The following is a 24,733-nucleotide window of genomic DNA, read 5'->3' on the forward strand; positions in this document are numbered from 1 at the left end:
ATTGTCTACCAAGAGCATCTCACTTCAGCTCTCAGCAAGCAGGTACTTACAGAGGAACACTCTGCCCTTCTAAAGGCAAGGAAGAGATTGTATTCCAGGTACTTCCTTGTGCTGAAGAACAAATTCCTGGTCAAAGTTCAGGATGGTTTCCCTGGGCAGCCTTCTCCCCATGATTCTGGAAAACGATTGGTTATGCTTACACTCGCATCCCAAAATTCTAGGTCATAGGAAGTATCTTCGATTTTGGCTGGGGACACATCACTTCCATTACTGCATGTTGCCTTTTGGCCTCGCTTCGGCTCCCAGGGTTTGCAGTAGTCTCAGAGTCTCTACGTAGTCTGGGAGTCCTTGTGTTCCCCTATCTGGTTGATTGGCTGATGAAGAGCACTTTGAAGGACTGTGCTCAGGAGTCCATGCAGAGAACTATTCATGTGTTAGAACTAATAGACTTAATTTTAAACTAACCCAAGTCCCATCTCCATCACATTCAGCAGTTGGAATTCATTGGAGCCCTGCTAGACATGCAACATGCACGGGCTTTACTCCCTGTGCCAAGGGTAGACACTCTTGTCACCACTCAGGTTCGAGCCACCCAGCAGGCAGATGCTGAGGTGGTTGGGCCACATGACCTCCATCGTCCATGTCCATGCCCTTGGCATGTCTTCACATGAGAAGAGCCCGGTGGACCCTACATCCCAGTGGTGTCAAGCCTCAGGGAACCTAGCAGATTTCATCCAAGTAACACCAAAATTGGTTCAGTCTCTACTTTGGTGGATAATTCAATCCAATTTGATTGTGGGACTTCCATTCCAAATTTCTCAGCCCCAGAAGGTGCTGATGACAGATGCATCCCACCTGGGCTTGGAAGCACTCTTAGATGGGCTTCACACCCAAGGTGCATGGTCAGCGCAGAGACAGATCTCCACATAAACCTTCTGGAGCTCCGGGCAATCTGGAACACTCTAAAAACTTTCAGAGATTGGTTGTTAACCAAATTGTGCTCATTCAAACAGACAATCAGGTTGTGATGTACTACACCAACAAGCAGGGGGGGCATCAGATCACACGTACTGTGTCAGGAGGCCATCCAGATGTGACACTGGGCAGCCCAGCATGGGATGCTCAATGCCACTTACCTGGCAGGCAAATCCAACATCCTGTCTGACAAATTGAGCAGTGTCATGCAAATGCATGAGTGGTCACTCAACATAGGCGATTTTCCAAGTGTGGGGCACCCCCTCGGTAGATCTCTTTTCCACTTATGTTTCAACTATTTTTTATTATGAAAATAAATTGATGACAAGAAAACAAAATTGCAGATACAAATATCAGGCATCACAACCCAGGGAAAGATCAAAGTGTTATATATCACAAGAACAATCATCCATAATATTCAACACCCCACTTGGTGTAACTAAGGTACCCTCTCCCAAGTTGAGCCCTACTTGAGATATAACCACCCAAAACACAGCCCCCAACCTGAGTACTCACAAAAAAACAAATACCTTCCCTTGCCTTCATCCCCCCCCCCCCAATTATAGAAACCCACCTCATACAGAGCCTACGACTACCCCCACCTCGATAGATACATCAGAGTTCTTAGTGCTCTCCTACACAAATGGGAACAAGACTAAAGTGTCAGCCAAGAAACACCATCCAATCCAGTCCCCCCCCCCCCTCGCACCCTCCTAATCCCAACCCTAATCAAGGGGATGTGCCCCATCTAAGGGGGACAGTCACTCAAATCTCTCACAGTACATTAAGAATAAGGCTCCTGCCTCGTTGAGACTTTCTTTTCCACTTAAATAAATCACAAAGTCCCTCCATTCTGTTCCAGGCCCACGACAGGCTAGTATTGGACGTCTTCCTCCTTTATTGGGGGATCGGCCTTCTGTATGCGTATTCTCTCATCCCTCTTGTGGGGAAGACTTTGCTGAAACTCAAGCAAAGCCGAAGGACCATGATCCTGATCACTCCATACTGGCCCAGGCAGATCTGGTTCCCCCATCTTCTGGAGTTATCCTCCAGAGATCCTTGGAGGTTGAAGTTTTTTTCCAACCCTCATAATGCAAAACGAGGGCTCTCTTCTACATCCCAACCTCTAGTCTTTAGTCCTCACTGCCTGGATGTTGAGAGCTCAGAATTTGCTTCCTTGCAAATTCCTGAGGGTGTTTCCAAGGTCTTACTGGCTTCCAGGAAATATTCCACTAAGAGGTGTTATTCTTTCAGATGGAGGAGGTTTGCTGTCTGGTGTAAGGGCAAGGACCTAGATCCCTTTTCTTCCCTATACAGACCCTTCTTGCATACCTTCTACACTTATCTGAGTTTGGCCACCTCTGTAAGGGTTCCTCTTAGTGCAATTAGTGCTTATCATCACCATCTCTGGACAGCCTCTAGGTCAGTGATGGCAAACCTTTCAGAGACCGAGTGCCCAAACAGCAACCCAAAATCTAATTTTTTATCGCAAAGTGCCAACAGGGCAATTTAACCTGAATAACAGCAACATTGGTTTTAAACTGGTTCTAGCCAGTTTAGAACGCAAGTAGTAAACTGGAGACATGCACAAAAGGGCATTTTCCTGTCACAGTAGCAGCCAACGAAAATGGTATGCAAATGAGCAAATTAGTATTACAATACTAATCCGATGCGATGCACTACCGTTTTCCGAGGAAGTCACCGTGGAAAACCTAACGGGAGGACTGCACCTCCCATTAGGGTTTTCTCGTTGGGGATGCTGCCCTCCTGCTCTCCCTCCCTCCCAGCACCAGGCCTCCCTCCCTTCCTCCATGCACCAGGCATCCCTCCCTCCCTCCCAGCACCAGGCAGGCCCTCCGAACACCAGGCAGGCCGGCTGGCCGTCCTCCATCCGAGCACAAGGCTGCCTGCCTTCCCGCCCTCCCTCCCGAGCACAAGGCCGCCTGCCTGCCCTCCCTCCCTCCGAGCACCAGGACCCCCTCCGAAATTTAAAAGTCATACCTGGTCGGGGTTATGGCAACGTCTGCAGTGAAAAGCGTGCTGGCTCGGCACACTTTCAGCCTTCCCTTCTGTCTCTCAAGCTTTGGTCCCGCCCTTGCGGAAACAGGAAATGAGGGCGGGACCAGAACTTGAGAGACAGAAAGGAAGGCTGAAGGCACGCCGAGCCAGCGCTTTTCACTGCCGCCTGCCGCCTTAACCCCAAGCAGGTATGACTTTTATTCGGAGGGGGGCTGGAACTGGCTGAGGCAACGGCGCGCGTGCCAACAGAGAGGGCTCTGCGTGCCCTCTCTGGCACGCGTGCCATAGGTTCGCCATCACTGCTGTAGGTGTTCACTTCATTAGAGGTTTGCCTCTGCCTGTGTCATGGGACCTCAGTGTCGTCCTCTCCAAGCTAATAAAGCTCGTTTTGAGTCACTTGATTCCTGTCATCTGAAGTATTTGACCTGGAAGGTCTTGTTTTGGTGGCTGTTACTTCAGCTTGCAGAGGCAGTAAGATTAAGGCCTTTGGGGCGGATCCACCTTAAACTAAGTTTCATCATAATAGAGTAGTAGTTCTCTGCATGCACCGTGAGTTCCTGCCTAAGGTGGTGTCAGAGTTCCATCTGAACCAGTCAATTGTCCTTCAAACATTTTTCCCAGACCTCATGCCCATCCTGACCAAAAAGCACACTGCACACCTTTTACTTGTCGGAACATTGTCCATGTTTAATGATAGAGATGGATTCTGGATGTTTACAAACCTTTTGTACATTTAGATTGGATGACGCTGTTAAGCAAGCCTAGAGGTCTGTAATAGCAGTTTGATAGGTATAAGTTATTTAAATGAGACCAATTTCTGCTCTGAGATGTGTGTGTTGATGTTCCCTATTTTCAGTAATATGGAGCTGGCATTGATATGGAGGGAACGTAGGTGAGAGAAGGGAGTAACAGGAGGACAGATAAGAGAGATGGGAAGGGGGAGAGGAGAGTATATGGGCTGTATGAGAATGTGACAATAATATACCTCTACCCTACTCTTGCCATCCTCCTGCTCCCCAGGAGGCAGATATTGAAGAAAAGGTTATAAAAGGGGATATGATTATATGCCCTATCCTGTTAACCCACATGGCCTCCACCGTCCATGAAGTGGAGGAGTGGCCTAGTGATTAGAGCACTGGTCTTGACATCCAGAGGTGGCTGGTTCAAATCCCACTGCTGCTCCTTGTGATCCTGGGCAAATCACTTAACCCTCTATTGCCTCAGGTACAGATTGTGAGCCCTTCATGGACAGAGAAATACTCACTGTTCCTGAATGTAATTTACCTTGAGCTACTACTGAAAAAGGTGTGAGTAAAATCCAATTAAATAACTAAATAATAAATAACCAACCCCTGAGCTTTGCTTCTTGTTTCTCTTTTTTTCCCAGCATTTGAAATCAAGGAAAGGACCTAACTTGGTTTCCTTTATCCCCAAGTAGCGAACTCTTCTCAGATGAGGACCCTTCACCTATCTAGCTCTGTTATTAGAACTGTCTTATATGGTCCTTTGTGTAAAAAGCTTTGGAAAACATCTGTTTGCCAAGCACAGTATGGTTCTACTAGCTTCGGTGTCATGCAATTGCTTTTAATAGCTAAAATGTTAAGTTCTCTAGAAAAGTGGTAATAAAGAAATCACTTGGCATAGCATACAAGGGATTTTTAAAAACTTTTTTCTCCATTATTTGCAACTAGCTGTCCGCACTGGCATTGCTCAGCGATAGGTTAGTACTTTGTAATTGAGAAAAGCTACGTTTATTTGTGTGTAATAACACTATATAAGTATGCTGAGAGGTGAGTGTGCATGGAGGTGTGCTACTTTGGGGTGTGTGAGAATGGTTGAGTGTCAGTGGAGGTATGGTACTGAGAAGTGAGTGTGGGTGTGCTATTCTAGGGTGTGTGAGAACAGGTGAGTGTGAATGGGTGTATTGCTAAGTGCTGTATTAGAATGGGTGAGTGTGAGTTGGGGTGTTTTGCTGAGGGGTGTGTGAGAAAGGGTGACATTGACTTTGTTTCATATTCCCTTAAATCAGAAAATGTGGAGACTGGATCCCTACCTAGCACTACTTCTTTTCCAATCAATTTGTTTAGGTTGATTTTCTTGATTAGTTGTTTCTTTCAATCTAGCAAGTGCCTACTGTTTGGCTTTCACTGTTTCCCTGTCAAAACACAGCCTTCTTTTCAAGGGCATATTGAAATTCAGTTTCCCGCCCTGTTTGAGGAGTGTTCCCCTGTCGGGTTAGTGAATTCACACACATACACTTCCCAGCCTGACCCCAATACTTTCTCTCTACCCTATTCCCAGCAGTCCCTGAACCCCTCCCCCCCGTATTGAAATTGTTAGGGAAGAGGGTATTAGAGAAGAGGGACAACTGCACAGCTGCTGTCCATATTTCTCCCCACCAGTTTCTGAGCCCTTACCCTGTTCTAAGCAGTTTTTCACTTAGCAACAGCAAGAAAGAACTTTCTGACCTGTAGCCTATTTATTTAATGGATGGAGATATTGCTCCCACTCCCCTCAATGCCCTCGTGGACTGAATCGCTTCATACAAGAACCTTGGCAACAGCGGGTAGAGTCTACATGCTGGGTTTGGTGGCTGTAGCTCTTCGGGGGCCAGAGGACACAGACCAACAAACACACACATCTGCTTTATATAGATATAGATATGATAGATAGATATTACATCCAAATTATAGGCCATATGCTGACCCTCTTGAATTCTCTTATTCATAAACTTTCCATAGTGAATGTCACAATGCTTAAGATATTTTTAATGCCACATAAGTGTTAGTTTGGATAAGTTTATTATTAGCATAAAGGATTTATGGTCTGTATAATGTCAACTGTGCCTATATACCTTTATCTTAAATAAGAGGTTTTAAAACAACATTTGCTATAAACAGTCAAACGCTAATTTTTTATTAACATTTTTAGGGTTGCCATGTAACTGTGCAGACCAATTTGTTCCTGTCTGTGGACACAATGGACGCACATATCCAAGTGCATGCATAGCACGATGTGTGGGACTTCTGGACAATCAGTTTGAATTTGGATTATGTATTTCTAAGGATCCATGCTCTCCAAATCCATGTTCTAAAACTCAGAGGTAAAGGTTTAGTACATTTGAGCAGTTTGGGTTTATATTTACTATTTGTTTTGTAGTGTTGCATGATTATGAAGTGACATAGGATATTTAAATCCCTGATAATCTATTCTTAATAAAAGTAGTAATCTTTTCAAAGCTTAACTTGTGGTTTGAGTGATCAAACTTCATGTTTTCCCTGTTAGTAGAAAAATAAGATATCCCAATATGAAATAAGTATCAAGTACATCTTTGTCAATGCAGTTACAAAATTAATGTTTAACTTTAACTTTTTAATGAAGCAATTACAACTTGTTCACAAGTAACTTCTAAAAGAATACAAAAAATAAGAGAATTATCTTAAAATAACAAACTTGCTGCACCATCCTCAATAATGAGGAATCCAAGAGGAGTAACGTAATGGTTAGAGCCAAATTTCACTACAACTCCTTTTAATGTTGGGCAATCTCTATTGCCTCAGGTAGAAGTTTTGAATGTAAGCCTTAAGGGTTCAAAAAAACATGGGAGAATGTTGGGATTGGGAGGAAACAGATTGCTGCGAGCAAGTTAATAACGTCAGCTCCTGTGGAGATGGAATGGATCGTAGCTGGCACAGTTGGGTATGTGTTAAATTCCATTGGGGATGGGTGAAGATGGGTGAAATTTCTGTCCCTGTACAACTATCTATGCCACAGCCCTAAGAACTAGTGCATTCCTGTTGGAGCAAATAGCCATCGCTCTAAGATAGCAGCTCTTAACACAGTCTTTGGGACACACCATACCAGTCTGGTTTTCAAGATTTCCACAGTGAATATTGTCACTACCTCCTGGTGGGTAGTCCAGCGAGGTCGCTGTCTGAATTGAACACAGGATTTTTCTTTATATAACTTTTGGTCTATGAAGACACTGTTAGAAACACTGTCCAAGGAAGACAGGCTTTTATAACTTCTCAGATTTATGCGATATAAACTTTTAACAGTAGACCACAGTTTCTAAAGTTAGAGTGAGGATGGAGTGGCCATCCTCTAGAATTCAGTTCAGCAAACAAAACTGTAGAAAGGCACAGTTCCCTGCTGGTTTACCCTAAAGACCAGAATCAGAAGTAAAAAGCAAAACTGTCCCTGCTTCCTAGGGCTGAGTGAAACATTTCATATTTGTCTTCATTTACATCCACTCTTGAAGGGGTGAATAAATAATGTGAAGAAAGGTGAGCCAGTCAATATGGTGTATCTAGATTTTCAAAAAACATTTGACAGAGTACCTCATGAATTACTCTTAAGAAATTAGAGAGTCGTGGGATAGGAGGCAATCAGGCGTATTTTCAAAGCACTTAGCCTTCCAAAGTTCCATAGAAACCTATGGAACTTTGGAAGGCTAAGTGCTTTGAAAATATGCCTCAATGTCCTACTGTGGATTAAGAATTGCTTAAAGGATAGAAAACAGAGAGTAGGGTTAAATGGTCAGTATTCTCAACGGAGAAGAGTAGATAGTGGAGTTCCCAAGGGGTCTATTCTAGGACAGCTGCTTTTTAAAATATTTATAAATGATCTAGAGATGGGAATAACTAGTGAAGTAATTAAATTTGCTGTTGACACAAAGTTGTTCAAAGTTGTTAAATCAAGAGGATTGTGAAAAATTGCAAGAAGACCTTATGAGACTGGGAAACTGGGCATCAAAATGACAGATGATGTTTAATGTGAGCAAGTACAAAGTGATGCATGTGGGAAAGAGGAACCCAAACTAGGAGTTGCCACCCAGGAAAGGGACCTAGGTGTCATCATAGATGATACATTGAAACTAGAGCTGTACTGAATAGCATATTTTACCATTCGACCAAATAATGAAAAATATTATTCGGCCAAATACTGAATATGAATAATGGGCTTGTGAGTGTGTGAGCTCAGTTGGTACAGGAGGCCTTCAATAAGTACAGCTAGAGAAATGTGTAACCTGTAATCTCCATCAGAGGCGTAGCCATGTTTTGATCTCAGGGGGAGCAGACTTTTATAAAATAGGCGCCGGTTGGTGTCAGCTAGACAGCAGTGTCTGTGTTGTTGCTCAGGGGCTGTGGCGGGCAACGATTAATACAGGCTGTCTCTGTTACGTCGTGCCTACAAGGAAACAGTAAGTTACATCAGGAGGCAGGACACAGAAGAAGAGGTCCCTGGACTGGCCAGAGCAGGCAACATGTCTTCTTAACTTCAAATAAAAAAATTCAAATCATGACAGAAGATTGTCAGCCACTCTCCTCCGCGGAAAAAGAAAAACTGAGGCGGGAACAGACGTCCGCGGGTGGGAAGATGGCCGCGCCTATGCGGTGTGAGTCCCTCTTGCTCCGAAAGCTGTCTTAAAACTTTTTTGATTTTTGCTGGAAAAATCCTCCGTTCCTGGGCCACCGTGGACGCCGACCCATCCGTGAGAACAAGCAGCCTGCTTGTCCTCGGAGAACTGTCTTTTCATGCTCACTGTATAATCCTGATTCAGTTATTTCTTTTTGCCAAATAGTTGAAATTATGAAAATGTAAAGAAAAGGGAAAAGATATTAAGTTTCTTATAAAATGTTGCAGTACAAGTGTTAGCTCTTTAATTGGCAGGCAAAACAATTCCACATTTTGATCGAGTGACAGAAAATACATGGGCCTTGATTTCATCAGATGAACTCAATGAAAGGAGGGAGCATCTAGCAAGTTCATTTTTGCAAATCCAAGCATCCAAGGAGGTCTATAAATTCTAAGTAGAGTACAATACTAAGAGAAACTTCATGATAGAAAGCCTTAAATAAGAACATGCTTTTAAATTGAGTCCTTCAAACTACTGGGAGCTAAAGTAAATGATAAAGAATATAGCAGAGTTTTTTTTTTCAGGGGGTACTTGGTGGTACTGAGTACAGGGTACCTATTTTATTGCATTCTAAAATTGACCCATTGTATTAATAAAAGAGTCAGTCTCTGCATGCCACTGCTGCCTTTTCATAGGTTTTTTTGGCTGGTTGCAAGGGACCTGGCTATTGTGGGGTAGATCCTTCAGTGATTACCCATACCTAAAGGATGGCCTGGCAATTGAGCACTGGCACCTTTTTTACTATAAAAATGCACTGAAATAGGGATAGTGTGATCTATTCTTCAGGCGCCCACTAAAAACTTAGCAGCAGCATTCAGAACTATTTGAAGAGATTTCAGAGAAGCAGGAGGGGAGCCCAAGATATAATACATTACAGTAATTAAATGCCATGACCCACTAAAGCTTGCATAACCATCTGAAAATGATCAGGCATATGAAAACACAGTGGATCAATTTTAAAAATGCTTTTTTTAACACCAGTTTTAATTTGATGTTTTATATCAAACATAGCATCAGTAAGGATGTCTAAGCTTTTGTTATTTGAAACCTAAGGTATAGACCAGGCTTGTGCAGCCTACAGCCTGTGGGCCAGAATTTGGTCTACAAAGTGCTTTTTTTGTGGCCCTCGGAAGCTTGGCAAATTCCCCACCACGACTCAGCAATCTGTAAGCATGAGCTGCGCAGAGCTGGAAGTTTGGGTTGATCTAGTGGTTTCCAGTCTCATGAGACTTGAAATCACAAGATCAATCGAGACTTCTGACACTACGTAGCTCAAGCTTGCAGAGAGCGAAGTTATGATGGGAATACAGGAATACCACTGTTTCTTCCGCTGCTGAAGCCAGGTGAGGGAAAATTGGGTGAAGGCTGGTTGGGGGGGGGGGGGGTTACATGAGCGAGAGTGAGACTGGGTGAAGGCTGGTGGGGGGGAAGGATAGAAGAGCGAGAGTGAGACTGGTTGAAGGCTGGGGAGGGGACGAAGCACTGTCATATTTTGCCACTATTTGATGAAACCTGTGGCAAACAGTATGTGTTTTGGCCCTCCAAGTGTTACAAAATATAAAATGTGGCCCCCCAATAGACAAAGGTTGGACAAGCCTGGTATAGACCATCCTTCAGTCTCAAGGGATGCAGGCACAGATACACCAGAAGATTGAGTTAAGAACAGTTTTTCCCAGGTGTAGCGATAGCTTATTGTGACTCAGCCGGTAATCTCAGAATCAGTTAAACATTGCAGTATAATTTCATGATTTATCATGGCTAATGCTGCTGATAAATCAAGTAGAGCTAAAATGTAAGAAATTCCTGTGTCAAAGCCCTGCCTAATGACATCAAACCTTGTCAAAAACAGAGTCTCTGCCTTGTGGTGTGGACAGAAACCAAACTGAAAAGTCTAAAATGTTGAGAGAATCAATATGATCCTGCAATTGCTTTAGTACCACTTTTTCTGTCACTTCAGATAGAAATCAAAAAGAAGAGAGAGGACAATAAATTTTAGGGTCTTCCTGATCCCAACTAGGATTTTTTAATAGCAGGTAAATAGTGGCCTCTTTTAATCTCATGAGAAACATATGAATCTTCCTGTGTTGGCAGTTAGCTTAGATGTGGGGAAAGCTTTTGACACTGTTTCCTGGTCACACTTGTTGACTGTACTCGCCAAAATGGGCTTCAAAGGTTGTTGTTATGATGCCATAGCTACTTTATACACTGACCCCTGTGCACACCTCTTAGTCAATGGGGAGCACACAAGCTCCTTCCCTATTCAAAGAGACACCAGATGGGGTGCCCTTTATCCCCATTCTTATTTACTACTACTACTTATCATTTCTATAGCGCTACTAGACGTGCGCAGCGCTGTACACTTGGAACATGAAGAGACAGTGCCTGCTCGACAGAGCTTACAATCTAATTGCTAAGCATAGAGCCTTTGATCCGCCAGATCACTTCTGAATCTGCTATTTTGGGAGTCAGCATACATGTTACAACAAGGTCTCTTCCCTGAGGAACATGGCAACATCCTACTCACCCCAATACCAAAAGACGCCAAAAAAAGCACAAACGATATCACCAATTACCGCCCAGTTGCGTCTATCCCATTAGTAGTAAAAATGATGGAGAGCTTCGTGACTAAACAGCTTACAGAATACCTGGACAAGTTCTCAATACTACATAATTCACGATCAAGATTCCGATCCCACCATAGCACCGAAACTGTCCTAGTTACCCTCCTGGCCAAATTCAAGCAAGAGATTGCCACAGGCAAAAGCATACTCCTCCTCCAGTTCGACATGTTGAGCGCATTCGACATGGTAAACCACAACATACTACTAAGAATACTAGGCCACTTTGGGATTGAAGGAAACGTACTTAACTGGATCAAAGGCTTTCTAACCACCAGAACTTAGCAAGTAAAATCAAAGTCAAACATATCACCACCGTGGAAAGCAGTCTGCGGAGTACCTCAAGGATCACCATTATCACCAATACTCTTCAACATGATGATGATTCCACTGGCACAGTCCTTATCCAACCGAGGCCTTAACCCATTCATTTACACAGATGATGTTACAATATACATCCCCTTCAGACATGATCTGACAGAAATAACCAACAAAATCAACGATAGTCTGAACATCATGGACTCCTGGGCAAACTCATTCCAACTGAACACCGAAAAAACACATTGCCTGATCCTCTCCTCTCCATATAACAAATACAAACCCACAACCATAAATACTCCAGGACATACCCTCCCTACCTCGGACAGTTTGAAAATACTCGGTGTCACACTCGATCGCAACCTTACCCTCGAGAGCCAAGTAAACTCTGTAACAAAGAAAATGTTCTATTCAATGTGGAAGCTCAAACGATTAAAATCTTTCTTCCCAAGAGCAACTTTTCGATACCTAATACAATCAATGGCCCTAAGCCATGCAGATTATTGCAACGGAATTTATGTGGGCTGCAAAGAACAACTCATAAAAAACTCCAGACCACCCAAAATACAGCAGCTAGGCTGATATTCAGCAAAACACGCTTCAAAAGTGCCAAACCCCTCCGTGAAAAGTTGCATTGGCTCCCAATCAAAGAACGGATCATCTTCAAAATCTGCACCTTAGTCCACAAAATCATATACGGCGTAGTCCCAGAATACATGACAGACCTCATAGACTTACCAATAAGAAACAAAGTCAGATCATCAAGATCCTACCTAAACCTATACTACCCAAATTGCAAAGGACTGAAATACAAAACAACTTACGCAGCTGGCTTCTCCTACATAAGTGCACAACTATGTAATGGGCTCCCAAAAGCTGTAAAAACAATCCACGACTACTTGATCTTCAGGAAATCACTAAAAACCAACCTCTTCCAAAAGGCCTACCCCAACGACCCCACGTAACCCTCTTCACCTACCAACACAGCATGACTATGATCAAACAGGACAACACGCAATCTTCATCCATTCCGACTCTCCACTTATACCTCATAAAATCACTATACAACTTTGTATTTGTTATCCACCAACTGGGCAAACGCCTCTGACGGTACTATGTAACCCACATTGAGCCTGCAAATAGGTGGGAAAATGTGAGGTACAAATGCAGCAAGCAAATAAAATAAATGAACAGGTGGTGAAATCCCTACCTGAAAGGTCGCTTACTAAACTATTGCAACTTATTCAGACCTATGGGCAGTTCTCTGGGCTAAAACTGAATCTTCAGAAATCTAAAGCAATGCCACTTGGCCCATTAGTCAAAGAACACTAGCAGGGATCATTTCTTTTAACTTGGGAACTGCAGCAGTTAAAATATTTGGGCATCTATCTTGCTATAGATCTCTCTGCTGTATATCTCACTTATTTGTCCCTACTATTGGAAGATACATCGAGCAAATTGCAAATATGGACCACATGGCCTCTCTCATTGTGGGGTCGCATTCATTTATTCAATATGATATTGACCCCTCATTGGCTCTATGTATTTCAGCTCCCCTCTCTATTTTTAGGGGTGCAGGAAGAACGATTGCCTTCTCCAAAGATATCTGTTGGGGGCGAGGGGGGAGACCTAGGTTGTCCATGAAAGTCCTGCCCCCTAAATTGCATGGGGGAATGGGACTCCTTAATGTAAGACACTTGACAATCACTAGTGGCATGCGTCACTTTTTTGATTGGCTTTGAGGAACAACTTCTCTGTTCCTGCATTAGAAGCAGGGATGTTTCCTAGTGTTCATATTAGTCATATACTGCATGGCACTCGCCTCCTCCCGGTGGGAATTTACAAGCATTGTCCTATTTATGGAGCGGGTAGAAGGACATGGCGTTGGCTGTGACACTATTTCCACTTCTTAGCCTCAGTGACTGTGTACATGATGATCTGTGATAACCTGACCTTCCCCCCAGATCAGGGCCCAGGTATCTTTTCTCACTGGGCTACACAGGCTACATATATTTCTCATGTGCATAAGAAAGAGGACAAGCTATCCTTTTTTGAACTGTACCAGGAATATGGCTTACCCGACACACATTTCTATGCCTACCATCAATTACATCATTACATCTCCAAGCTAGAATGGACCGATTTAACTGAAGACATCCAATACACCTTGGCAGAAGCGCTCGCTCTGGGTGCACAACAGAAGGTGCCTTTAACTTTCCATCATCGCTTTCTCCAGGACTCAACAGCAGACATTGATTATGCATCTTTGGCTCACCGTTGATCTACAGACCTGGGGAACGTCGTGTCTACCCAGATGCTGTAAACTTTTGTTGTGAACTTATATAAACAGGTAGATAACATACAACACAGGGAAACTATGTATAAGTTTGTGTTGCGGTTGCATGTATCCCTGTTAGAGCAAGATGGACAGGAATCACCTCAAGCGGGGCCTGTTTGAAATGCAAGGCAGACAGTGCCTCTCTGTGGCACATGTACTGGAATTCAGGGCCGTGCCAACACGGTAAGCGAGGTAAGCATGGCAGGAGGGCTTTTGGAAGGCCCTCTTCAGAGAACTCCAACATTGGTGGTCCTATGCTATCGTTCTGCAGCCATTGATCTTTTTTGGCCACTATGTGCTGGGTGACCCAACCCTACAGGAATTGAAACATTTTCTGCGCAAATCTTTATTGTTCTCAGAACCATCTTACTAGCTTGGCTGCAACCTGATCCTCCTGTTCTTCAACATTGGAAGGGCCTAAATGTTATTTGGATTTATTTGAATTTACTCACACCTTTTTCAATAGTAGCTCAAGGTGAGTTACATTCAGGTACACTGGGTATTTCCCTGTCCCAGAAGGGCTCACAATCTAAGTTTGTACCTGAGACAATGGAGGGTTAAGCGTCTTGCCCAAGATCACAAGGAGTAGCAGTGGGATTTGAACCAGCCAACTCTGGATATCAAGACCAGTGCTCTAACCACTAGGCCACTCCACCATTCCACTTGTTAGACCAACTGCGAATGGAGCATCAGGGGCTGACGGACTTAAATAGTGCTGCTGGTCACATTTTTGTGGACATATGGGAACCCTTTTGGCTCACAATACCACACCAAGCACACCGTAAACTTTTACATTTTTAAACACTCCTTTAGTGAGAACTGTGACTTCTCATTTCTCCCAGGAAATTTCATTTGTGTGGGTTGGGGTTTTGGGGGAGGGGAGGACTTGGGTTCTGGTTGCTGAAATTTGTTATGCTTATGTTTACTGTTTGATTTTTTTTGTAAGTGTTTTAAACAATAAAAATGATTGAAACATAAGCTCATGAGAAACAGCCCTTCCATTAGTGACTTACTTTAGTAGCCACTGCCTCACTGATTACACCTGATAAGAGTCTTAAAGATTGACACAGAGTTATCAATCAAGTGGGCTAGAGGCCTTGTTTAAACATAAATAATAGTATCTCCTCCTTTAACATTTGAAGAAGTATCCCATACAACATCTGGCCATTTGGGTAGGGAAGTATTTCAGTACTGTATTAGGAAAAATTCATTAATTCAGCTCAAAACATTTGAGCTAGAGCATACGTATAATGTCATTTTCAACTCTTTCATAGTTTAATCAAATTTGCTATGCCACCCAATCTAAATGAGTTTTGTGGTTTGCAGCTCAGATGTTACTGGTTTTAAAAAATCTCTCTTAGCTGCTACAATTAATGAATTATAATGACCTAATCATTCAGAATAAGTGACCAAAGTAAAAGCATCAAGACAGGATGTCCACTGTCGTTTTCTCCTGTAATTGTTTGGCTGTTCTCAATTGAGAAGTAAACCAAGGCACCTAGTGTGACTATCCTGAACATGCCAGCAGTTGCCAGCTCAATCAGTGTTTCTTCTAATCAACCATACCATAAATCAACAGCATTTCTAGTGCTCAAGGATGGTAGCCAAAGTTTTATTAGCTTTTCCACGGCATAACTGCTATACCGTCTGCTTTGAATGTTTTCTATCAGTTTAGTTCAGTAAACCAGGAATAGAAAATTCTGTGGAAGTCGGAAATGATCTGACCATGGTACAGGCTAGACATTTTGTCTTCAATTAATATTGAAGACAATGTCTAGCTTGTCATATAAAAATGTAAGATCTAACATATGTATTTATTTATAAATAGGCTCTGAGACAGATGAGTCAGTCCCTAACGTTGATAACACATATAAAATATCACCACAACCCGGGGAGGCTGAGGCATTGTTTATGTACAAATTAAACTAATCTAGGAAATCTACATTGTAAGTCCAATATAATGAGAGTGTCTAAATTATGTACAATTGTCTCCAGAAACTGGTAAACATGCACCCTAAAACTAGTCAATGGTTCTTGGGCAAGTGATGACTTACACCCTTGTTCCAGGGGCCATGAAAACTACTTCATACCATCCTTTACCCAGCTCTTATAAAGTGTAAATGCTAGTGTGAACGCATATATATATATATTTAGTTAGTTAGTTAGTTAGTTAGTTTTTAGCCCATTTAAGGTGCATTGCATTAGAATTTAGTCCATTCCCTAAGAAGTTGCAATTTATGTGGGTACCTGATCCAACAGGAGATAGTGAGTTGGCCAAGATCACTTAATGTGGGATATGAATCCTAGGTTCCCTGATTTCTCTGCCTATTGCTCTGACCACTAGGTCACACCTCTCTGTTACTGGTATGTCTCCGCCAGATCTTATCATACTATTTTTCTGTGTAATATACTAATATCTAAACATTTGCTGTGTTATGCAGGTGTGTTCCAAAACGACAGGTGTGCCTGACCAGTTATGAAAAGTTTGGCTGCAGCCAGCATGAATGTGTGCCAAGACAGCTGAATTGTGAGCAGGTCTATGAGCCCGTTTGTGATACTGAAAATATTGAGCATATCAATATGTGCACACTATACCAGAGAGGAAAAATATTAGCGTACAGGGGCTCTTGCCAGGTATGACATGATTAGTTCATTGTTATCTTTTCTATAAAACAATTGATAGAAACTTGATATAAAAGCAGTGTGGTTTGTTTTGCAAGTGTTTAATCTGGGTGCAATTTTGTTTTTGTACTGTATCTTTAGGAATTAAAAATTTTTTCCCAATCAATACTCAGCCAGTGGTGGTAACATTATCATAATTATACTTATAAAATGTACATTTTGCAGGTTGCTGTTTCATTTATTAACCCTGTATTGTGTTTATTTTGTCTGATATTTGGCAGTCCAAAGGGTAAAAACATAAAGTTTCCACTATCCTTTCACATATTTTTTGTCTTTCACTGGTTACATTAGGCTCACATTTGGTTATGCCTTCATTGTTACTTATTCTGTAGCATTTTGCATGACCATGAGTTTCATCAATCAAGGGTTGCTTCACACTGTACACAAGATTTTTAACCATTTGCATGTTTCTCACACAGACTTATATTTTTCAGTTTTACCTCTACCATTGTAGGTTTCTTTTTTTTTTTTACACACACATGTATCATTAGTTTTTCTAGTCATAAATGTTGATCTTAAAAGTTTTTTCACAAGATTTTTGGTGGTTCATTTTTCTTTGTGGTGATTAATTGTAAAGTCACACTGTATATGTACCTATTAGTGATTTCTGTGTTTGTTTCTGTTTTAGTGAAAACATCTGTTTAAAGAATCTTTTGGTTTCTCTACATAGTTGTCCTCCCCCACCCCCTAATAGATCTGCAGTCTAATTACTTTTATGTTGTAAACCGCATAGTCACCATATAGACAATTTGCGGTATATCAAGCACTGGAAATAAATTTTAAACAAATTTTAATGCAGACCCCTGACACAGGTTAAAACACAGTCCATGTCAGGAAAATAAATTAAAGATTTGTCCTTACTTTTTGAAGGCTTTTGATGCTCTTTGTTCGCAATTAAGCAGTGTCAAGGCAGTTTTCATAATGTTCAGATTCATAGGTGTGTGCTGACAACCTTGAGATTTCAGGTGAACTGAACTAGATTGGCCACGGTTAGAAACAGGATGCTGAGCTTGATGGACCTTTGGTCTGTCCAAGTATGGCATTACTTATGCACTTATGGCCTGTTTCCCTATAGGAAAGAAAAAGAAATGGGGATTCTAAATGGTGGTGGTGGTGGTACATGAAAAGCATGTGCTTGGGGGATCATTGGGTGCTCTGTTAACTGGCAAAAATCTAAATGAGATTGGAGACGTGAGTGAGAAGTCATGGTGGGAGGAGCAAAGCTATTACACTCCTACTCCTCCATCTCAAAGGACTACGCCCCAACACTCATGGCCAAGGCAGCAGCGGGGTCAAAAATCCTAGACCCCTTCTCAGCCTAAGCAACTGCCTAAGAGAGCGTTGCCACCATACAGTTGTCTGTGACAAATGGTCTATCTGTCAGAGGGAGGCTCATTCTGTTCCAACAGAAGTGGCCTTTCATAACCTCCGACTGTTGGGTGTTACAAACCATTCAGCACAATTACACTTTGCATTGGCAAAGACCTCTCATCCATCAACCAAGAGAATCTCGTTTCATCTCCCTCCAAATGAAATTACTTCAAGAGGAGCTCTTGGCCCACCCCTGGCAGAATGCAATGGAGCCAGTTCCTCTGCCAGACAGGAGTCGAGGGTTCTGTTCCAGATATTTTCTCATACCAAAAAAAGACAGGGTGAGTACGTCTAATTTTCAATTTGCAAGACTTAAACAAGTTTCTACTCAAAGAAAGATTTTGCATGGCATCCCTGGGGTCACTACTTCCCATAATATAACTCAATGATTGGCTTTGCTCTCTAGATCTCAAGGAGGCATACATGCACATACGTAGTCTCCCTACACACAAGAAGTTCCTCCGCTTTCGTTGTGGAACTCTGCACTGTCAATACAAGGTATTACTGTTTAGTTTGGCCTTGGCTCCTTGAGTCTTCACGAAATGTCTGATAGTAGTACCTGCATGTGGGTCATACTTGTCTTCCCCCTACCTGGATGACTGATTCATCAAGGCAGCCTCCCAAGAATTGGTGAACACCTCCATTCAGTCTGCCATAAGGCTCCTAGAACTCCTCAGCTTTGTAATCAATTACCCCAAATCATATCTTCAACCAGTTCAGATGTTAGAGTTTATAGGGGCTTTCCTTGATACTACTCATGGATGAGCCTTCCTTCTTCAACCGAGGTCAAACAACATACTACATCTCGCTACTTAGATGTTCAAGTCCACCCAAGTATCTGCTCCATCATATGCTCCATCTGCGTCTGTAGTTCATCAAATATGCCAACAGCGGGGGACCCTAGTGATAGCTGTCTTCGCTTCTCCTCAGAACAAGCTTCCTCACTTTTGTTCCCAAATATATTCTCCCAGCTGTACAGCCCCAGATGACACTTTACTCCACTGGGGAACGAATCTTCTATATGCTTTCCCCCACTACCACTCATAGGGAAAACTCTTCTCAAACTGCGTTGAGACCAGGGGACCACGATTCTAATAACTCCCTACTGGCCATGTCAATTCTAGCTTCTCCTTCTCCTGCAGTTATTGTCTGGGGAACCATTAAAGATAGAGCCTTTTCCAACCCTAATAACAGAACAAGAGGCCACTCCTTCAGACCCTTGCTCTCTGGTTCTGACAGCTTGGTTCTTGACAACATAGATTTACGTTCCTTAAACCTTCCTGGCTCAGTCTCTAGGATACTCCTAGCCTTAAGGAAACCTTCTGCACAAAAATATTGCCATTTAAAATTGAAAAGATTTTCACTCTGGTGTGCTGCCAGAGCACTCCATCCTAGTTTGAGCTCTCTGCCTACCTTGATGGAGTACCTCCTCCACTTTTCGGATTCTGGCCTCAAAACTAACTTAGTCAGAGTACATTTGAGTGCTATTAGTGCTTTTCATTCTAAAGTTGACAATAACAGGCTTATTTTTGAAAGAGAAGGGCGCCCATCCTCCGACTCAAATCGGGAGATGGGCATCCTTCTTTCAGGGTCGCCCAAATCGGCATAATCGAAAGCCGATTTTGGGTGCCCTCAACTGCTTTCCGTCCCGGAGATGGGCGGCCCCTTTCGATTATGCCCCTCCATTTATACTTGTTTATGGCACAACGCCAATTATCTTTATCCGCTTCTGAGAGGATTCTGTGCTATAATCTTTCTAAACACCTACATTTTCTTTTAAGACTGAGTAATTCTTCTGTATACCAGCAGGTTGTCAAATTCAATGGCTATTTCTTTCTTTAAAGTCGGCAATTTCTTCTAAAATCTGGAAACTAATCTGATTCCAGTCCAATAAAGTTAGCTCTCCAGCTACCTTCTGATCTATTAAAATAGCGTCAGCTTTAGCCCAAAAATCGTTTTCGTTAATTATTTTTTATTTTATTTTTATTTATTTATTGCATTTGTATCCCACATTATCCCACCTCTTTGCAGGTTCAATGTGGCTTACAATATATCATGGATAGTGGAAATGAGAAGAGGGTAAACATTTAGTATTACAGAGAGATTTTGGATTAAATGGTAAAGGAATAAATGATAATGCTAAAACAAGGCATTATTAACATTTCTAGATATATGTGGGAGATTTACATGTTTTGGTCTTTGTGGTATATCTTGTCGAAGAGATGGGTCTTTAGTAGTTTACGGAAGCTAGTCAGTTCATAGGTCGCTTTTAGGTTACGTGGCAGTGCGTTCCAAAATTGCGTGCTCATGTAGGAAAACGTTGATGCGTGCATTAATTTGTATTTTAGACCTTTACAGTTGGGGAAATGAAGATTAAGGAATGTGCGAGAGGATATTTTAGCATTCCTGGATGGTAGGTCTATCAGGTCTGACATGTAGGTTGGGGCGTCGCCATGGATGATTTTGTGTACTAGGGTACATACTTTAAACGTGATTATAATTATACCACGTGACCAGTACTTTTGTTCCCTATGTTGGGATTCAAACCCTCTGTTTTCTTGCCAAGGTAATGTGATCTGACCATAATATTGGGTCTCACACAGGGTCTAACAAACACGCTTTCACAGTCTACAAATCTGTAAGTAAAAAGGTCTAAACAATAAGCCTTATTATGGGTTGATCCAGGTTCATGCCAACTGAAGTCGAGCAATCGGAAAAAATCAAATAACTGTCCGACTTTAGAAACAGCTTGATTTTCCAGATACAGGTTATTATCTCCCAATAAAAATATATTATTTCTATCTACACTCATATGAGTAATGAAATCAATAAAATCTCTCTCTGCCTGATTCCACAAACTTGGAGGACAATAAAATAATAGCTGAAATTTCCAATGCTGAAGATCTAAAATGAGAACTAACATATATCTTATAAAAAGACTTATACAATAAAACAATCCCACCCCTTCTTCTTTTCTGTAGTTAAATGTTGGATCATCTTGAGAATTTAGCTATGTCTCAACAATCACAGCTAGACCGGGTTGACCTTGTTCTATCTAGTCTCTAATAATATCTAACTTATTTAATACTGATCATATATTAATGTAATATAGAGGAACTGGAACATGTGATATTTCACTTATTTGAGTACATTTTACATTATTATATTACCAGTATGCCGTGAAGTACCTCTATGAGCATTGTTTGTATAAGATTGCCTGTTTCTCTGTCTTGAGAAGACTTCAGTCTTATTAGGCAAAAAAAGCACAGTCCACTATATTTCTATCTAAACAATGAACGTTAAAAGATTCATGAAAACGCCTTGATGTCAATAACAGATTTTTAAACCTTGCAGACACTGCGCTTCCATTTAATAGTATTTACAATTAAAAAATAGTACATCAATCTCCTCATCTCTATATATAAAAGGCTCCACCAACGTTCTAATGAAGCCTCCAGCCGGAAGTATGAAGCGCCAGAGATATCTGGTTTCCCCATGAGTGAAGGAAAACAGCACAGCACGAAATCCCTCTCTCAGTTACAGTGAAGGACTCAGAGGGGGGAGGGGAGAGAGACGCCCTCACTCTCTCTGTAACACAAACACAGCACAGCAGGAAACTTAACACTGAAGGACTGGACTCGGAGGGGGGAGGGGACAGACAGCACAGGGGAAGGGAGAGAGGGCAGAGGGCAGGGACACACACACTCCCACATGCACACTCTGAAGAAAAGCTTGCTAGCCCCCGTTTCATTTGCATCAGAAACGGGGCTTTTTTACTAGTTTTCTAATAAATCTACTATTATCAAAACTGAAATACAAATCACAAAGGGCCTTAATATATAAAGGTTGTGCTCCTAAATTTATGCACCTAATTTGAGCATAATCAATTTTGGAGCATAGAGTATGGTCCTAATTTAGGAGCTTAAATTGTTCTCACAAATTTAGGAGTATAAATTTAGGAGCACAATCTTTATAGAAAAAGGCCCAAAGTCTCCAGTGAAAGAGCTCACTTATTTTAAGGTGCACTATGCAAAGGAGCGTGCCTTTGGCTTGCGCCTTAGGTGGCACGCCAAGTGGCCGCGTGGCGCTAGACACCACTGTTAAAATAGCGACGGTGTCTGACGTCAGGAGAAGGGCAGAGCAAGCTCACATGCCCAAGCTAGATTGTAAGCAAGTAAAACAGCAGAGGGTGCAAAAGCAGCAATGCTGTTCTCTCCTGAAAAGCATCTTCAACCACAAAACATGCTACTGATGGTAAGCAAGGGGTTAAATTCAGTGATAGTTCAGACACTTTAAATAGGGATGGCCTCTGATGAAAGGAGGGCGGTGGACCAAGCTCCCATGCCCAAGCTATATGGTAAGCAAGAACAACAGCAGAGAAAGGAGAAGGCCAAACCAACTAGGGAGGCCGGTCACAACTGGGCTGTAGGCCAGCGGGTAAGAAAGGGTTAAGGAACACAGGGGAAGGAGTGGGGGGGGAAGGGGGAGGGTAGGCATTAAAAGAGGGTCGGCAGGTGAGAAAAGGTCTTTTCCGGCAGGCAGCAGCGAGACAGAGGAGCTGAACAGTTTCCCTTACCTCAACCAGGCCCGACTCACACTCTCCTTACAAGAAATCCAGTAATTTATTGCAGATATGCCGCCTAGTCGTAAGACTCAAAGTGGGACCACAACCAAGGTGAATCGCACCAAGAAGCCGCGGATACCCGGAGGCAGAAAGAAACCATCGGCGATCCAGAAGGCAGCCTCAACAGAGACGGACACACTGATGGGCGAACTACAGAACCTTATCGATCAGCATGGGATGGTGTCAGTTACCCAAAAACTGCAGTCCATGAGAGGAGTATCATCCATGGCAGCGACTCCCCAGCAGCTGCTGCTACACGAACCTGGACCGTCACCGATCTCAGCTCCAAGTACAGCCGTCCCTCAGGCGCTGTCCGCAGCGGGTGAGTCTGCCAATGACTGTATATCACAACACACGAGGGACCCATCCGTGATAGAGGTGCTTAGGAAAGTACTGAACGAGTTTGACGCTCAGCATATCATGCCCCCGTCCCGAACGGGTAGCGAGACACCGCATCTAGCGACCTCTACACCTCTAAGCAGGACGGACTCGCCTCAGGGGCCGCCTGTTCCTGCCCTGGACAATTCTGAGGCATTAGCCTCTGCCTCTCAGCAAGGGGTCATCAACCCACGTGCTGACATGGTTTGTGGGGTTTTTACATTGTCTAGGTGTGTTTCTAAGTCAATGAAAGAAAAGATATGGAAGCGGGAGTTCATTGATATTTTCTCACTCCTTTTACGGGAGTCAGAGGAGGAGGGTGGGAGTGTACAGGAAAAAATATTGACTACCATTGGTATGGAAAAAAAACCGCGCATAATTAAGTCCATTAACAACTGGACGTCCGCATTCCATATCTTCATGTCAGTGGTAGTCGAAAAAGACCCGGGGATGAGCCAGTACTTGATCTGATATATGGACTCAATCATCAAAGCCCACAGGCGCTATGGGGGGTGGGCGTGGCTCAATTATGATGTTACCACTCACTCGTTTTCAATTCACGCAGGTGTTGGCGCTATGTGTCCAGCAGGCAGGGTTGCCCTCGACCGGTTTTAGTTCCCACTCCTTTCGCATAGGAGCTGCGACGGCGGCAGCAGCCCAGGGACTGCCAGCGCATCAAATTATGAACCTGGGTCGCTGGAAGTCGCAGGTATACAAGACATATATTAGACCTTAGTCTCCCAGCAAACAGGACACCCACAACTCGCAGGCTGGGTATCGTGCCTTACGCTGTATATGTTCACTTCATGTATTATTCACCCCGATGTTAATCCCCCTTGTCTCATAATTTGTATTTACCTTTGTCAATAATGCCTTGCCTCACATATTACAGGTGGCCGGGAGACAGAGCGCGGAATCTGGATCTGCGCTCATTCCTTCGTCCACTGGGCTCGGAGGAGGGCAGTGGTACGGCCCAACGGGGAGAACTTGGGTTTCCCCAGAGGGCAAGTAGCAGTCACCTGGCTGGGACTCCGAGGGATGCGCTGGGCGCAGTTGCTACCAACCTTGGTATGAAGACTGCAATCCTATCCTCCCCCTCAAGTCCTGATTGTGCATTTGGGGGGCAATGATTTAGCCCAGGTAAACAGTATACGCCTTTTGAGAAACATGCAACAGGACTGGTTAAAATTGGCATCCTCATACCCACAATTGCAGTTGGTCTGGTCTGAGATAATACCACGCAGGGTCTGGCGAGGGGAGCGGTCCCACGCGGCCGTTGAACAAACGAGGAGGAAGCTTAACAGGTGGATGGCCAAGTTTATAACCACCCTGAAGGGTCAGGCCATTGCACATCCTCTCCTCACAGAGACCTCGGAAGGGTTATACAGACCAGACGGGGTCCATCTGTCGGACATAGGGCTAGATATTTTTAATTCCGACCTACAGGACTACATTGATGCCACAAATTGGGGTCAAGGGTGCTAGGGCTTACAGGCCTGGGTAGGCCGCAGCCAAGGCGTACATACAGGGGGGAGCCCCCGGCAAACGAGGCTTCGTTGCCGCGGGCTGTGGCGGTTAGGGTTAGGTAAAACCACGGCGGGTACACAGCATGTCAGCACAGAATGGTTCCTCGGGGGCGGGGAATAATGACCGAAGTTCAAGGTCAAGTTCAAGGGTAAGACCGGCAAGCGGCCGGGTTGAAGTTCACTTACCTTGATCACATTGTCTCCTGGCTAAAGCGGCCAGGAGGCCCAGAGATTATGCAGGGGGCGTCCTTAAACGGTCGGCACCAGGATCAGCGGGGGTGTGCTTTGACGGCACAACCGACAGCGGGGGTGTGCTTTGACGGCACAACCGGCAGCGGGGGTGTGCTTTGACGGCACAACCAGCAGCGCGATGAAACACGAAACAAATGATAAGCTGTGTACCCAGGGGGGTTTCCTATGAGTGTGATACTATAGGAAGTTATGAAGTTTGCAATGTATGTAAAT

The 24,733-nt window shown here is 43.3% G+C and overlaps 1 protein-coding gene across 1 annotated transcript in view; it reads left to right on the forward strand.

Moving 5' to 3' along the window:
* Positions 1 to 24,733, forward strand: part of LOC115458839 (reversion-inducing cysteine-rich protein with Kazal motifs-like) — a gene marked incomplete at its 5' end in the record, with an annotated part of 203,992 nt that overhangs the window by 98,021 nt on the left and 81,238 nt on the right. Inside the window, 2 exons of the mRNA XM_030188665.1 lie at positions 5,926 to 6,097; positions 16,129 to 16,321. Of these exons, the coding sequence (XP_030044525.1) occupies positions 5,926 to 6,097; positions 16,129 to 16,321 (365 nt within the window). The remainder of the gene's footprint in view (positions 1 to 5,925; positions 6,098 to 16,128; positions 16,322 to 24,733) is intronic.

The sequence above is a fragment of the Microcaecilia unicolor genome, unplaced genomic scaffold, assembly GCF_901765095.1.
Source record: "Microcaecilia unicolor unplaced genomic scaffold, aMicUni1.1, whole genome shotgun sequence".
In the NCBI taxonomy this organism is placed as follows: Eukaryota; Metazoa; Chordata; class Amphibia; order Gymnophiona; family Siphonopidae; genus Microcaecilia; species Microcaecilia unicolor.